This window comes from Vipera ursinii (assembly GCF_947247035.1).
Source record: "Vipera ursinii genome assembly, chromosome: 2".
NCBI lineage: Eukaryota > Metazoa > Chordata > Lepidosauria > Squamata > Viperidae > Vipera > Vipera ursinii.
In genome coordinates, this window is record NC_139513.1 from 265,684,936 (window position 1) to 265,700,724 (window position 15,789).

General features: G+C 37.8%; 1 protein-coding gene across 1 annotated transcript in view; it reads right to left on the minus strand.

Moving 5' to 3' along the window:
* Nucleotides 1-13,656, minus strand: part of SREK1 (splicing regulatory glutamic acid and lysine rich protein 1) — a 31,286-nt gene extending 17,630 nt beyond the window's left edge. The window contains exons 1-2 of the mRNA XM_083354759.1: nucleotides 13,454-13,656; nucleotides 7,837-7,970 (exon numbers count right to left, since the gene is read on the minus strand). Coding sequence (XP_083210885.1) covers nucleotides 7,837-7,970; nucleotides 13,454-13,614 — 295 coding nt within the window. The 5' untranslated portion in view covers nucleotides 13,615-13,656. The remainder of the gene's footprint in view (nucleotides 1-7,836; nucleotides 7,971-13,453) is intronic.
* Between the last annotated feature and the right edge of the window lie 2,133 nt (nucleotides 13,657-15,789).

Below are 15,789 nucleotides of genomic sequence, written 5' to 3' on the forward strand. Positions count from 1 at the left end.
GGGAACCTTTACCTTTACCTTAGACTATGTCATTTTAAACTGATTAGTAACTCTACCTACTACTTTCAATCTGTGCAATTTAATTGTCAATTTAAAGCTGCTATCAAAAGTTTTAGCCCCTTACTTTAGGCCACCTTTATATTTCTAAATAATTTGTAGTTCTAGCATAGATCCCGCTGGTCCATTAGATCAATCAAAATTTCTAGTAAGACCTACTGTTAATTATGTAATTCCCTATTTATTCATAAAATTATCAGAACACAGTAAAATATTTTTATTAAAGAAAAAAGATATGCAAAACAATGATAAAAGATGCCAAAAATAATTTGTGAACTCTCATCCCTGTTGCAAAAAAAAGTAACAAAAGGTATTGTTCTTGGAAAGTTTCTGTAGAAAATATTCAAATTCTATGTGTCTGTTAATCCGAGATAGACTGTCATAATCATGTGCCAAGATGCAAGAAAAAAAAAGAGATGCTTGTCACCTTCTCACAGAATGCTACAGTGAAGAGAAGACAATATACAAAACAAACACTGGTCAGCACAAGGTTATTCTGAGTATTCCCTATTTTTTTTAATTTGTTATTGAATATCAAAATTAAATAAATAGAAAACCTATTAGTCTTGAAATAACATTAGCCTTCTCGACATATATCATATTACCGATATATTTATATACTCTGCAGTTCAAATCTCAATGGGAAATCTCAACAGGCTTCCATAAAACGTAGACATGAAGGAGAACATTTGTTCAAATACATATTTTGAAAAGTAACAGAGAGATTCAGGGTGGGAGCATTGGGATAGGAAAGTTTCTGAAGACATTTCAGAAGAAATGAATACTTCAAAACTAAGTCCAGAGAAAGCAATAATATAGAAACTGAATTATATGGAGATAATATAAACAATTTGATCATTTGATAATCAACATAGTCCTAATTAAGAGAAATTATTTCCACTGATTTCAAATTTTATAAACTTAAAATTGCACTTACAGTTTAAATGCAAAATCTAAACTGACTTTAGGATTATGTCAGCTCTTACTGACACAGTATTAGTTCCACAGGATAAGTTTAAAATGAGTTATGAATTCCTGTAACAGAACAGCATTTTTACAGAACTGAAAAACCAGTTCACAAGTAGAAACAAAAGAATTACAGCAAGAAAGGGACAAAATTAAAAAAAAGAAGAAGAAAAATAAAGCAAAACAAAATAATAAAACAGAGACAGGGCGTCCATCTTCTGCAGGCCAGACTCCGTTCTCATTTCCCCCATGAAGTTGTCACTTGGCGGCAGGTTTAGTGGCATGGCAAACAATGCCTAATTCAGGCAAGTGTAACAGGTCTGCCTTGGCCAGTCTAGTCATCTAATAATGCACAAATATCACACAGAGAAAACATACAAAACCAAATTAATAGTCAAAATCCATCTACCAGAAAATGTGGACATAAAGTTTAGAATGATGATTAAAGGTGGTATCAGATGTATTTCAATCTCGTCTTCTCTCAAACTAGACCAAAGTCAGAGAGAAATCTCAAATACACATAAAATGAGAAGAGGACCATGCATTGTGACAATGTGATGTTTCACTGTATCCAAAATCACAAAGTTAGTCATGAAGTATGAATTATGTATTTGACATCATTTTAATATTCAGTGAATCCATTGCCATGCAATGCTGAGAGTAATACCCTGACAGACAAGATGAACATTTTTAAAAGGTCTCAACATTCTTCCCTCCCCTTGTCTTTTTGTGTCTGGATTTTGTACAATAATAAATTCATAAATATTAGCTTTCACACCATTTGGATTTCCCCGTAGAAAGTAGATCAACAGAGCACGTGTGCTCTACATCCTATGTAACTCTCCACTTCTCATATGAAATCCAAGGAAGCTGCTGAGTTTGCTAATATACAAGCCTATGGATTTGATCTGAGCATTTTACTTTAATAAAACCATATGAATGACTTGTAATTAATCTCAAAATTTAAATAATTAAGACATTATATTTACCCAGCACTGACTGCAGAGGAATAGCTTTGCATACTTACTTTGGAATAGCTGCTAATAGGCTTACTTTTAGTAGGCTTATTGGTAAAATAATCCTTCCCAATCCAAGTATCTTTCCACTGTGTTTAATGAATTCCTCAAATTCTCAGCAAAAACAGCTGACTAAAAATTCTATTAACTGAAATTTAACATATCTGGGAAGTACAAAGTTGGGAAGATCATCACATAAATTCAGAGGTTTGGAAAAAAGAATTTACTCTGGAGGAAGGAGTAAATGCCAATGATTGCTGCATTCTCTTCAACTGTTTTACATGTGTCGATTTTGTATCTCATGCAGTTAAATTGATAGGTTATAGACAAAATTCAAGCTGATAGATTATATGCATAATCCTTGATGTAGTATCTTATTGACTTTATACCACATAATAGGGAATGCATTTTTAAAAATCTAATAACTCATTGAGGGAGGAATTATAACTTATCTAAGTGCCATTGTAATATATATAACTTCGCTTTCTGTTAATTCACATTATTGAGCCAAATATAAAGGGAGAGTATAGGGCAGGGGTCGGCAACCTAAAAAAGAAAAAGAGCCACTGGGAACCGGTTCCATCACAAATTAAAAAAAGAGGGAGCCGCGTGCGTGTGTCCATGCACGCGCATGCGCAAAAAGGTTTTTTGCGCATGCGCGGACGCACGCGGCTGCCATTTTTTAAAAAATGAGATGGAACCGGTTCCCGGTTGCCCGATGGCGACGGCCCGTCTGCAAAGCTGCCGCTTTCGGCAGCTTTGCAGACGGGCCGTGGCAGCTTCCGCAAAGAGCGGCGCCCCTGCCCATTCCGAGAGGTGCGCGCGCACCTCTCCGAACGACCGGAGGTGCGCGCGTACCTCCGCGCGAATGGGCAGCGGTGCCGCTCTTTCAGGAAGCACGCCGCGGCCCATCTGTGAAGCTGCCGAAAGCGGCAGCTTAGCAAACGGGCTGCGGCAGCTTCCGCAAAGAGCGGCGCCCCTGCCCATTCCGAGGTGCGCGCGCACCTCTCCGAACGACCGGAGTTGCGCGCGCACCTCCCCAAACCTTTGGGGAGGTGCGCCGTACCTCCGTGCGAAGGGGCAGCGGCGCCGCTCTTTCAGGAAGCTGCCGAAAGCGAAGGGGCAGCGGCGCCGCTCTTTCAGGAAGCTGCCGCGGCCCGTCTGCTAAGCTGCCGCTTTCGGCAGCTTCACAGACGGGCCGCGGCGGGCTTCCTGAAAGAGCGGCACCGCTGCCCATTCGCGCGGAGGTACGCGCGCACCTCTCCAAAGGTTTGGGGAGGTGCGCGCGCACCTCCGCCCATTCGGGGAGGTGCGCGTGCACCTCTCCAAACGGGCGGTGCCACTCTCCATTTGGAGAGGTGCGCGCGCACCACTGCCCGTTGGAAGAGGTGCGCGCGCACCGGGCGGCTGGGAGCCGCAAGAGACGGCTCAAAGAGCCGCATGCGGCTCCGGAGCCGCAGGTTGCCGACCTGTGGTATAGGGCTAAAGAATACCACTAAATCCTCTGCATTAGTCTAGTAGCAAAGAACTAAAGTTAGTAAAGAGAGATTTTTCAGTTTGAGAAATCTGTGTCTTTTTCAACTGTTTTTTGCATAATAACAAGTAGAAGAACAGAAATTGTCTTTTCATATGCTCTTCTACTCCAGGCATGGAAACTCCACAGATACATGAGAGAGATATGGTACATTCTCTGTTGTATCCTTATTAGGAATCAATATAAAAATACAAGTGAGATTATAATTTAGATCAGAAGTACAAGTCAATATATTAAGACTAAAAAATTCAAAGATGTACAATATGTAACCTTTGATAACTATGCTAGTTTAATGAAGCTACTCCAATATATTTGTAGACAAAGGGAATACACACAATAAAGCAGTATTTTTATACATTTGCTCTTCCTGAATAAACCATATAAAATATCAGTACAAACAAAATGATTTAGTAAAAATCACATAACTTAACTTATTAATACTTTTAAGTCATCATTCGTATCAATTTTGTTTTTAAAATGAAATAAATAAACTCATTTGTAATATTCTCTATCTAAATATGTGCACATTTTTGCACTAGAAAAAACCTGTTACTTAAAACAGAACTTTTCCACATTGTGTTCCCTGAAGTCAAAGTATATAACTGTAATATAATTAACATATTCCATTCTATATATAGTAATAGTCTGGTATAATGGTTAAAGCATCAGGCTAGAAACCAGGAAACTGTGAGTTCTAGTTCCAGTTCAGGCACAAAGCCGGGTCGGTAATCTTGGGCCAATCCCTTTCTCTCAGCCCTAGGAAGGAGGCAGTGGCAAACCACTTCTGAAAAATCTTGCGAAGAAAACTGCAGGGCCTTCTACAGGCAGACAATAAGAATTAAACACGACTGAATGGAAGGGGAAAAAATCTGTATATATATTTGCTTTATTTTCTTCATGATACTTAATCAAAGATTTCACAGACTTAAGTTTATCAAGAATTGTGACAAAATTATAAGGACTAAGAAAAGCAAGTAAAGATGTAACAGCACCATACTTTTTTGATATTTGTATTTTAGCAAATAATCTTCCAAAGCCCAAAGAGCTATGAAGCTAATTTAAAACAAAAATAAAAAATGGACTTCATAAAACAAACTTTCAGATTACACACAGACCTATCAAGGGAGCTTCCCATTCTACAGTCATTCATTAAAATGATAAACAAAAACTATATTAATTGGATAAAGACATTGCAAAAGAAAAATAAAAAAGTGAGAAAAATTGAAAGTGTTCCAGTAACAAAGGAAGCCAATAGACAGGCTGCGTAGAACTGCTCAGATGGTTTCTGGAAAGCAACAGTTTAGCATAAGCTAACAATGCTAAGATCAACAGAAAGGACTTTTTTAGATACGCTCACAATAAATAAAAATGAAGATGGCAAAATACTAACAGATAAAGTAAATACAGCTAGTTTTTTTTCAATGAACAAAAGAATTTTGTCAAGAAATTATGAAAAGCAGTAGGCTGAGATGCTTTAATCTGGAGTTGTACTCAGTAACCTAAATGGACCTTTTAAATTCTGTGGCTGAAGCTTGGGAATAACAGAAACATAGCTGGGGATCAACTTTTTTATTTTGAATGAGTTTAAATTTCCAGGGCCAGGTGAACTGCATGCTAGGAAATAAGTAATTGTCTTGAATTCCTCGAGAACTGAGCAACTGCCAGATGACTAGAGGAGAGACAATAATGTCCCTATCTTCAGAGAGGAACAAGATTAAGAAAAGTATGTGCCAGTCAGAGTGACATCAATACTTAGGAAAATTTTGGAGAAGAAGATAAAGAAATTAATTTGGAAAAATATACTTACTTACCAAATGTTAGTACGGACAAATCTTGTCAAAGTAGCCTTATGTCATTGACTGAGTACTTCTTGAACACATTTTGGGAATGCTGTATATTTACGGCACAAAACTTTCAATAAGTAACCCATGACATTATTAGCAAGATAGTTAAGTAAGGACTGGGTGACAATTAAGCGGACACAGCTGGGTCAGAAATCATACTCAGAGAGTGCATATTGATGGTTGCTCATCAAATCAGAGAAGTACGGAATGCCACAAAGATCAGTCTTGTGTCTTCAACTCTTCAATATTTTTATTAATCACTTGGATGAAGAAAAGAAAATGCTTCTAAAATTTGCGGAGAATATAACACAATGAGCTAGCTAATGCCCCCAAAGTCAGTACTAAAATAAGCAATGAACTTGAGAGATTTGGGGAATGGTCTAAAAGTAAGAGAATAAAATTAATCAGAAATAAGTGCAAAACTTTTCTTTAGGAAACAACCATTAAACGTACAAGCATAGGATGGAAAATATATAGCCTGGGAATAATACTTATAAAAAGGCAAATATAATCTGCCTGAATCATGGCAAACACTCTTTCTACTTCTTTCTGTTTTGATTAGAATAGTTTAGTACTTCAAGGAGGATTCAAAGAGAGAAGAGCAATGAGGAACTAGAAACTACATAATACGAAGTGATATTGCAAAGATTGTACATGCTTAGACTTGAGGGTAAAAAACACAACCGAGGAAAAATATGATAGAACTCTTTAAATATCTGAAGGGATGTTACAAGAAATCAAATCAATTCTCTCTCATTCCAAAGACTAAATAACCAAAAAAATTATTTTAAATTTCAGAAAGGCAGACTTTGACTATTGGAAGAAACTTTGTAACAGCAAGAGCAGTTCATGAAAGGAACCAGATGCTGTTAATTCTACATTTTTAACTGATTTATAGAAAACAAAAGGCTGAGGATGTAAAGGCTACAAATGTCCCTCCCTGAGTGAGATGGGCAGTCTAGAAACATAAAAAAATGGCAATGCTGAAATCAGTGGTAGAAAAAGTAAGTCAGCCACCTCCAAGGGTCATCCTGTATCCCACCAAATAATTTTAATTCAGAAGGAGGATAATATATGCCTAGAGTTTAAACTCTGGAGCATAGCTACAGCTATACGGTTGCACTGGGCAATCAACTGTTGAGTTTTGAAACATGCTGTGCCTTCATTGAGTGCCATTTCATTTGTATCCTCAATTTTGAATTATTTATATTGTTGTTCAAAATCTCATCTTTTAACATTTGCCTGAACTTTTGCCTGAATTAAAACCACCTGTGGTTTTCAGCTGCTGTTCCCAACTTTTTCCTTTCTACCAACAATGAACTATGAATGAATCATCAGTAATACCTCTTTTCAAAATCCTCTCTTACCTGCAAGGCTATTCCACTTTCTTGCCTCTCTACTGAAGCTACAAAAGTGGCATTCAGGTATAAATACTGAGCTAACAAAAACCAAAGCTAATGTAGGAATAACTGATTATATAAATATTTTGCAACACTACTATACAAAATAAATGTACCCTAATATTAACATAGTCCAATTAAGCCCATAGAACATCCCACAACTAAAATTCCAATGATATTAGAAGTAAATACAGGAATAGCTTTTTAGGCAGGCCTTTGCCTTGAAAATGGCATGGACATTAAAAAAACCCTCAAGTTAAAATGGCTCAAACCTTATGCAATATCAGGGGTGTCAAGCTGCCAGTGGAGGCCACACCCATCCCAGCTCCAACAATGCAAAAAAAGTTGTGATATGTTGTGACACATCAAGTTTGTGTGGCAAGTTTGACACCCGTGCTATATATTATTTCCTATGGATGATTTGATTTCAGTCATTTTAAATATTCAATTTTGAAATTATCTGACGCAATCTGGGGATCCTAGTGTGGTGCTGACCCCACTAGGTAAGTACTCTATAATATATCTTCTGTATCACTTTATTACTGGAAAAGATATGATACCTAGCTTGGAAAAATTACTCTATTCTACAGTGAAAACTAAAAAACATGGTTTCTATTGCTGTAATGATGTGGACTCACTCTCATTTAATTAAAAATATATTTAGGACATTTTCAGAGATACAACTGCTTTCATCTGTATTGTTCAACTCACTTTTTCTAGGCAAATGGTGAACAACACATTTTGGAAGAAAAAGAATTAGTGAAAGAAACAAGTCTTCACCCTTATAAAAGTCTACATTACATTAAAGAAAGTATCCACATATTTTAGAACTAATTAAACACTGAAAATTTGTAGAATTCCAGGTAATATCTTCTCTTTCCTTTTATTGTTCTCCTTTATTGGAAGAACAGCAAATGCACATGCATCATCTGCTGCCCAATTGCTGGAAGAAACATATGGAACAAACTGACAGAGTGGAGACCACAATTTTTTTAAAAAAAAATATTGAAAATACCAACCTTCTGCGCAGGGCACAACTATCAGAGCTCTGTCAATAAAAACTGTGTTTGTTAGATGCTGGGCCACACCAACACTTGAAGACTCCCGAAACTTAATATAACATACTTTGGAGGAAAAAGCGAGTGGTGCATTGCTGCAAGAAAAAGAAACCAATTAGATGCTACAGTTTCATCTTTTTTTCAAGCTGTGCTCAAAGGCAATTATACCAAAAAATAAATAAATAAAACTTATCTGTCTGATATCTTTTTAGTGCATCTTAGGCTGATATACATGGAAGTTAATTACAGAAGATATTAGTTCTTCTCAGTGTTGTTTTTTTTTGTAAAAGAAAAAGGTGCCGGAACTCACAGGTCATACAACCCGCCTTGCCTACCCTACAAGGTTCCATCCAAAAAAGGTGCCGGAACTCTGTTCTGGGCGTTCTATGACAAAAAAGCCCTGGTTCTTCTACAGATTAATTTATATGTGGTTAGGAATGAGACTTTCTAACCAACTTAGGCTGACCTTGAAAAACCACAGTTTAATCTATTTAGCTAACTTCTAGTTCCTAGGCCTAGACATTTCTATGAACTGAACTTAAACTGGAATAAAGATAATGCATTATGTGAAGTTCTATATGTGACTTATGAACTATAATTATGCTAAGAAATTTAAGAAATGGTTTAACAGAAACCATAAAAAAATTACCAAAATAAAGCTGACTTCTATGTCTTCCTTTGAATGTCTTATTTCTTTCTTACATTATCACTCCTTCTTTGACATTAAACTTGCAGGATCATTTTTAATATTTTAACATAATATTTACAAAGTAAGCGTATTTCAGTCTATATAAAATGCTTCCAATTATCTTTCTCTGCACAGGTTGTAATCTTAAAAGGCTTAAAAAGCCTTAAAATAACTATTTTGGGTTCAAATTGTGTGATACAATGTTGATAATCAAACTAAATATATTATTAATATTCCATATTTCTGTTACGCCTGTCAAAACAGCCAAAAACAAGAAATTTTAATACATTTAGCCACTGGATTAATTGCAGACATGGAAGATCAAAATCTGAACTAGAATATTGTAGCCAATAGTAGCATCTCCAACATTATAGTGCTATCTATGATGGGTCCTTTGCATTGGCATTCAACTTTTAAAAGCTATTCATACATATTGCTAATTACACAAATGGTTCAGTTTTAGCTTATGATTATTGCACATTAGAAAATACTTAATAAAGTATGCGTCAAAGTCTACAAATACTTTATTTATATTAATTATATTTCAATTAATTCAATTACTTATTAATCTGTTCACACCGAGTAAACAGAAAAGTGAACAGAAAAATTTCAACATCAGTTAATTCAAAGTAATATATAATCAGACAAAATACCCTGAACTCAAAAATGGTAACTGGGTCTGAAATGGCAGAACTGTTAACTATCACAATGAATTAGGGTTAGCAGTAGAAAGATCATGGATAACTTTAGGTCATTTACTGAAGCAGTGAAATATGCAAATTCATATTCAGAAAACCATAAAAATGAAATCCAAAATTGGGCAACAAGAATGTATTAGAGTTATACAATACTTCAACAGTTTGTTGTTTCTTAAGAGGAGTATGGACAACCTGTTATTCATATGCAGAATCTCAAAATTCCAGGATCGTACCACTGGCATTTTGTAACAAAAAAGCTATTTTGGCAGAGCAAATTCTGGATATTTTACTGTTGAGTAATAATGATAATTGTCTCTTTCAGAGATGTCCCATTCCTTTCCTTGCTATTAAATCAAAAGAAATATTAAAAAGGAATAAAACTCTAAAAATTCTTTTTTCTAAAGCATCTTTTTTATCAAATTCTATTGTTTTGTAAACCTTGGTGCATTATTTGAACATACTGCACAAATCCAGCTAATTAAGATTTAATAATGTCATGGTTTACTGTGGCTTATGAAAATAACCAAGTAGTTTTCTATGTCCTGCATATCAGAATCTCATAGGGAGATTGTTGGAAGGCTGGAACAGTCTATTTATAAAAAGTAAATGTTGATTTAAGTATATTTTGGCTTTTCTAATAAAACATTTCTGCATTCTATATTTTTACATGTCAAGAATTTAAAAATAAACTTAGTTTTTTATTGTTTACTGTTAAGAATAAATTACAATTAAGAGCTGGGAATAACGAGGCCAAGATCAAAGTAAGAAAATTATTTCCTAAAATTAAAAAAAACCCTAAAAAACAAGAAAAAAGCAACGAGCAAAATGCTTCGATTAACTAGTATAGTAGCTCCATTTCTCATCTTAGTGAAAATTCTCTCTGCAGCTAGTGTATTAAGATAATTTGAGCATAATATTGATTACTGAAATATAAAAAGAACAGTAAGTACAAAACTACTCAAAATATTTGAATTCAATAAAAAAAATTAAAGTGAGCACATTAAAGCGTACATGCATCTTTTAAGCTCCAGTTATGTTTACCAGGTTTCTAGACAATAGAACTTTCAGCCCTGCGAGAATGTGACATATTAACCTAAGTTACCTTTTTGGTAACCTAAGTAAAAAACAGTCACAATTATTTTTACATGGGATTAAAATTTTAATTTACTTGCCGTTTAAGTTATAAATTGATTTCAATAAAATCAAATATTTCAATCAACAAATCAAGAGCTTTTTAAAAAACTCTTACTATTTTATTTACATCTGAAAGTATTTATTTTTAAATAATAACAATAATAAAGTTGGAATGTCATTTAGTCCAACCCCCTGCTCAAGCAGGAAACCCTATACCATTTCAGGCAAATGGCTGTCCAGTCTCTTCTTAAAAACTTCCAGTGTTGGAGCATTCACCGCTTCTGGGGGCAGGTTGTTTCACTGATCAATTGTTCTAATTGTCAGGAAATTTCTCCTTAGTTCTAGGTTGCTTCTCTCTTTGGTTAGTTTCCATACATTGCTTCTTGTCCTGCCTTTAGGTGCTTTGGAAAATTGCTTGATTCCCTTTTCTATGTGGCAACCCCTGAGATATTGGAACACTGCTACCATGTCACACCCCTCGTCCTTCTCTTCATTAGACTAGACACACCCAAATTCCAGCAACCATTCCTTGTATGTTTTAGCCTCCAGTCCCCTAACCATCTTCGTTGCTCTTCTCTTTCTAGAGTCTCAACATCTTTTTTACATCGTGGTGACCAAAACTGGATGCAGTATTCCAAGTGTGGCCTTACCAAGATATTGTTAAGTGGTATTAACACTTCACGTGATCTTGATTCTATCCCTCTGTTAATGCAGCCTAGCACTGTGTTGGCTTTTTGGGCAGTTACAGCACACTGCTGGCTCATATTTATGCGATTGTCCACTAGGACTCCGAGATCCCTCTCACAGTTGCCACTATTGAGCAAGGTACTACCTATACCACAGGTCTGCAACCCGCGGCTCCGGAGCCGCATGCGGCTCTTTCAGCCATCTCCTGCGGCTCCCAGTCCTCTGCCATGTGCAGTCCAAAAAAAAAAAGTGGGACTAAAAAAGTTCAACCAATCAATTCAAATATGCAGGGTAGGTGCATCTCGCCTTGGCTCCACTCTTCAGTCAAACCCTGTTCTGCACATGCGCGCATGTACACACATTTTTTGCGGCTCCCAGTTTTTCCTTTTGTGAGGGAACCGGTTCCGAGTGGCTCTTTCACTGTTTCAGGTTGCTGATCCCTGACCTATACTATACCTGTGCATTTGGTTTTTCTTGCCTAAATGTAAAAGCTTACTTTTTTCACCATTGGATTTTATTTTGTTAGATAGTGCCCAATGTTCAAGTCTATCAAGATCCTCCTGTATCTTAAGCCAGGGGTCCCCAACCCCCAGTCCATGGACCAGTACCGGGCCGCGGCATGCCAGCAACTGGTCTGCACAAAAAAAGCAAAGCCCCATCCATGGGATGCAGGCAGCACACAAAACCATCCCCACTCCTGTCAGCAGAAAAACCTTTCTCCACGTAACCGGTCCCTGGTGCCCAAAAGATTGGGGACCTCTGTCTTAAGCCTATCTTCTGAAGTGTTGGCTATTCCTGCCAGCTTGGTGTCATTTGCAAATCTGATGAGTTCCCCATCTATTCCCTCATCCAAATGGGGCACCCCAGTACACATTTCCCTCCATGTAGATGCAGTTCCATTGTGGACCATACGCTGAGTACTGCTGTTCAGCCAGCTACGAATTCATCTGGTGATGATGCTGTCTAACTACAACTTGCCTTTTTTAGGAACATTCTCTTATGTATATTTTCATCCTTATATATTATTTCTGATCTAAAAAGAATATTAATAAGCCCTAAGTACTATGGCTATTTTAAGTAAGTTCTTATCCTAGAAGTTATCAGTGGTTGCTGCCTCTTGGCCATCTTAAATCCTACTCATTGTTTTCAAATTCCAAATCTTAATAGCACTATAGACTTTATTTTCACTTTTTATCAAGTTCAAAACTCTGATTTCAGATTCCTTACTGAGACTCAGCAAGGAGAAAGTGGATCAATCATTAGTAACTGAATTTAAACATAAACCCTTGTCCATCATCTGACAAACATTCAAAAAATAAAATAAAATAACTCAAAAGGTGGGCTCGATGAACCATTAGGGTTTTTTTCTGATGTCAGTTCTCTATGTTTTTATGTTTCCTTTTCTGTAGAATGCCCTTCATCAGAATTAAGTCTACAGTCTCTTCTAATATTCAGGAAGCTTTTAGGCACATGACTTTTTCAATGCCAGATCAGTGAAGCAACAGAAAAGCGTGCATAATTACGTAAATATTTGATTTTGTATATAGAATTCTTAACCTTAATGTTTATCTTAATAAAAAGAACCATGTCTGCTATCAGTGACATGTTTGCTACCTTTTATCACATGCAGAATTCTAAGTATTTGATTATAACATGTTATGGGTCAGAAATGTTTGTGGTAAACCATAACAATTCATCTTCCCTGAACACTATAGAAAGACTGTAAAATATGTTATGTCAGGATTTTAGATTTTACATAAGGTGATACAGTATCTGTGACTGACCATGTTACAACATCCTAAGTGTACTGGCTTGGCAGTTTAGCCCATGAAATTTCACTAAACCCTGTTCCAATTAAGGAAGGACTGCAGCTCTACAGGGACGTAAGGTTGATTGAAATAAGGCTGATTACCAAGTAACTGCACAATAGAATCCATTAAAGCGGTTGGATGAACTGAGAGGGAGAAGTCTGAGAAGGAGCTAGAGGGCTTCCCTGCCGTTATCTTTTCAAAGCCAAACTAACGAAGCTCCAACGGGCTTCTAACAAAGAAGCGCTAACCTCAAAAATCGGAGGCATTTCTCACAACAGTGAAAAGGAAAAGAATGGCAGGACTGAGACGAAACCGGCCATGGTAAAGAGTGAAAAAAAAATATAGCCGTGAATAGGTGCCATCTTCGCTCCGAGCAACAATCCTCACAGAAAGTAAAAGCCTCAAAACGGAGCTACGACTAACCACTCACAAGCAAAATGGAGGGCGCAGCATCCGGTCAGTTTATACACACACACACACACACACATATATTTATATACCCCGTTTCTTAAAAGACAGTCATTCCCGCCATTCTCTATGGCTTCCCGGGCCTCACTTACTCCGGAGGGTAAAGGCGCAACTCCTCAATGTCACCTAGGAAACCGAACAGCGTCCGCATCTGCTCACTAGTAACCGCGGAGGATAAATTAGTGACTTGGATAACCGAAGTAGGAGTTAAAGGAAAGCCGAGGGGGACCCCGATTCCACCGCTGTTCATCATGATGGCGGCAATTTCTCTAGCTGACCAAGCCAACGCACGTAAGAGAGGAGACGGAAATGACCATAGAAAAGGCGTCTTTTCCTAGAGTATATATACGTTGCGATGTTTCCGTTCACGTGGTATTCTCTGAGGTGAGAAGCGTTAGGGCCCTCGCTCTGCGGGTGTGGCTTGCCTGGGGATATTTGTTTTGTAGAGGAGGGAGGGAGGGAGAGAGTCGCTATTTTGGACTGTCATTGTTAAGCAGTGGTGATGAATTATCTCAACACTATTGAAACTCAAGTCCAGCACGTCTGAAAAGGGACAAGTTGGAGAGGACAGTTCTGTGGTCAAGGTATACCTAGTACAGGGGTCGGCAACCTCGGCTCTTTTATGACTCGCGGACTTCAACTCCCAGAATTCCTGAGCCAGCATAGCTGGCTCAGGAATTCTGGGAGTTGAAGTCCGCGAGTCATAAAAGAGCCGAGGTTGCCGACCCCTGACCTAGTACAATAACCAATACACTGCGAAGTCCAACCTTTCCTCCCTCAAGCCCTGGCTTCGTTCTCCGAAAACCCCGCATGAAGCAAATTCACTGGTTGGTACACGTGGGACCAGTGGCGGGAAGAGGGAGAGAAGGCGGTTGCAGGATATGACAACACGGCATTTTGTAAACTCTTGTGACAGTGAACCCTGTATTATTAAAGCCTTTATACTTAACGCCTATTTAACCGTATTTTCTTTCTCGTCTCATATTTAATATAAATATATAAAGAAAATATCCTGAAGTCTAACGCAGGTGGATTTTTCATGCATACGGCTATGGCGCCAAACTGCTTCAGGGCACTAAGGTTTTTGTTTGCGGTCTTAGGTTGTATACAGCTTTAGATCAAGTTTTAAAAGCACATCCCAGGGCTGAGGCTCCTGCGTCAGCTTCAGCGCCATAGTACGTTCACCTCTTTAAATGTTAAGGCAGGGGTCTTCAAACTTGGCCCTTTTATGACTTGTGGACTTCAACTCCCAGAATTCCTCAGCCAGCAAAGCTGGCTGAGGAATTCTGGGAGTTGAAGTCCACAAGTCATAAAAGGGCCAAGTTTGAAGACCCCTGTGTTAAGGTTTGGGGATCCACTGCTCAATCTGATGACGGCAGATACATGACTGCGGACAAAACGAGGGCTGGTTTTGGCGTGCTTCCAGACCTTTCGTGCTAATTTTGAGTACGCGCCCACAAATCTCACGTAAAATGAACTCGTGGTTTATCAGTTGAATTCTGTATCTCGTCTTTTCACGGCTCCTTGAAAAAAACCTAAGCAGTAATAGAATAACCGGGAAAAGCTTTCCAAAGCGGGGAAGGGCAAAAAGAAGGATCAGGCGTGGGATCCCAGAAACCATCGTTCTCTCGGTACTGGGATCCTCAGCAAGCTCCCCTCTCGGTAGATTCAGCTCAATTCGGAGATGGTTTCAGGTCCCTAAGCAGCGTGGCAAATATTGGAGACTCCACTCAAATTTTGGACATTTCCCTCATGGGTCAGTCTAACACCTCAGGACCCCAGAAGCCATCATTCTCTCGGTACTGGGATCCTCAGCAAGCACCCCTTTGGGTAGATTCAGCTCAATTCGGAGATGGTTTCAGGTCCCTAAGCAGCGTGGCAAATATTGGAGACTCCACTCAAATTTTGGACATTTCCCTCTGGGTCAGTCCAGCTCAGGGATGAAAAAGATTCCAGGAAAGGTTCAGATTATGGAACGCTTTGGTTTCTGGGTCTGAAATGGATAATAGTCTTAAGCAAAAAGCCCTCGACTAGTTTTGACAACTTTGTAATTATTTTAAATACACTCATATTTTTAAAATGAACTGCCTGTTTGGTTTGCAACACTCCTCCTCTCATTAGTAATTAGCACTAGATATGTGTTAATAATTGTGCAAATGGAGCTCCCACAAAGCACAATTGATAAGAACTGGAAAAGCATCTTCTCTACATTGTTGCCATTGATAAACGGCTGTTAATTTCATTTAATAGTAAACCTGTCTACCTTTAGGAATAGCAATCAGTATGAAATTTTTTGTTCATACATTCTACTTAATTCAAATAAACGTTTTAAAAGTTTAAAAAAATTCCGAGAGAAGTTTCAACAATTTATAAAAATCAAAACTGACATATATTGAAACCAATAAAGTACACATAATTTTAAAGAGCA